The sequence below is a fragment of the Penaeus monodon genome, chromosome 20 (genome assembly GCF_015228065.2).
Source record: "Penaeus monodon isolate SGIC_2016 chromosome 20, NSTDA_Pmon_1, whole genome shotgun sequence".
Taxonomy (NCBI): Eukaryota; Metazoa; Arthropoda; class Malacostraca; order Decapoda; family Penaeidae; genus Penaeus; species Penaeus monodon.
In genome coordinates, this window is record NC_051405.1 from 21,626,848 (window position 1) to 21,627,316 (window position 469).

The 469-nt window shown below is 33.5% G+C and overlaps 1 protein-coding gene across 6 annotated transcripts in view; it reads right to left on the reverse strand.

The window, feature by feature from the left end:
• The window catches only part of LOC119585703 (mitogen-activated protein kinase kinase kinase kinase 3-like), a gene marked incomplete at its 5' end in the record, with an annotated part of 59,548 nt that overhangs the window by 53,313 nt on the left and 5,766 nt on the right, over window positions 1-469 (reverse strand). For all 6 annotated transcript variants that reach the window (XM_037934382.1, XM_037934381.1, XM_037934380.1 and 3 more), the window contains 1 exon segment: window positions 327-430. In XM_037934382.1, coding sequence (XP_037790310.1) covers window positions 327-430 — 104 coding nt within the window.

The window sequence follows — 469 nt, forward strand, 5'->3', positions numbered from 1 at the left end:
AACACTTCTTTACAAATTCCATTTTTAGGGTCAATCCAAACTCATTACTTGCAAGCATCACATTTATGATAAAAATATAATCAACCAAACTGCTTTACAACAGAAATTTTCTATTTTATATTCACTTACTTCTTGACCTTCCTCAAGCTTAAGGAACATTATAGCATGAAGAACACATTAATTCACATGAAAATCTTATGAAGAATAAATGAACATAAAATCATAAAAAACAATAAATCTCAAATAGAAAACATCTTACAAGGAACAAATTTCCACACAAATTCTGCTGGGAATAGATTAACACAATTCAAAATCTTAAAAATTACCTCCATGGCTGGGTCCCATGGTTGCCCTGCCCCCTGGTACCTGGCTGGAGGTGGCTCTGCATTTAATTCTGTGACTAGTGGAGCACCAAAGTTGACAGATTCCACTGGAGAAATGGAAAAAAAAATGGATATAGATTTATCAC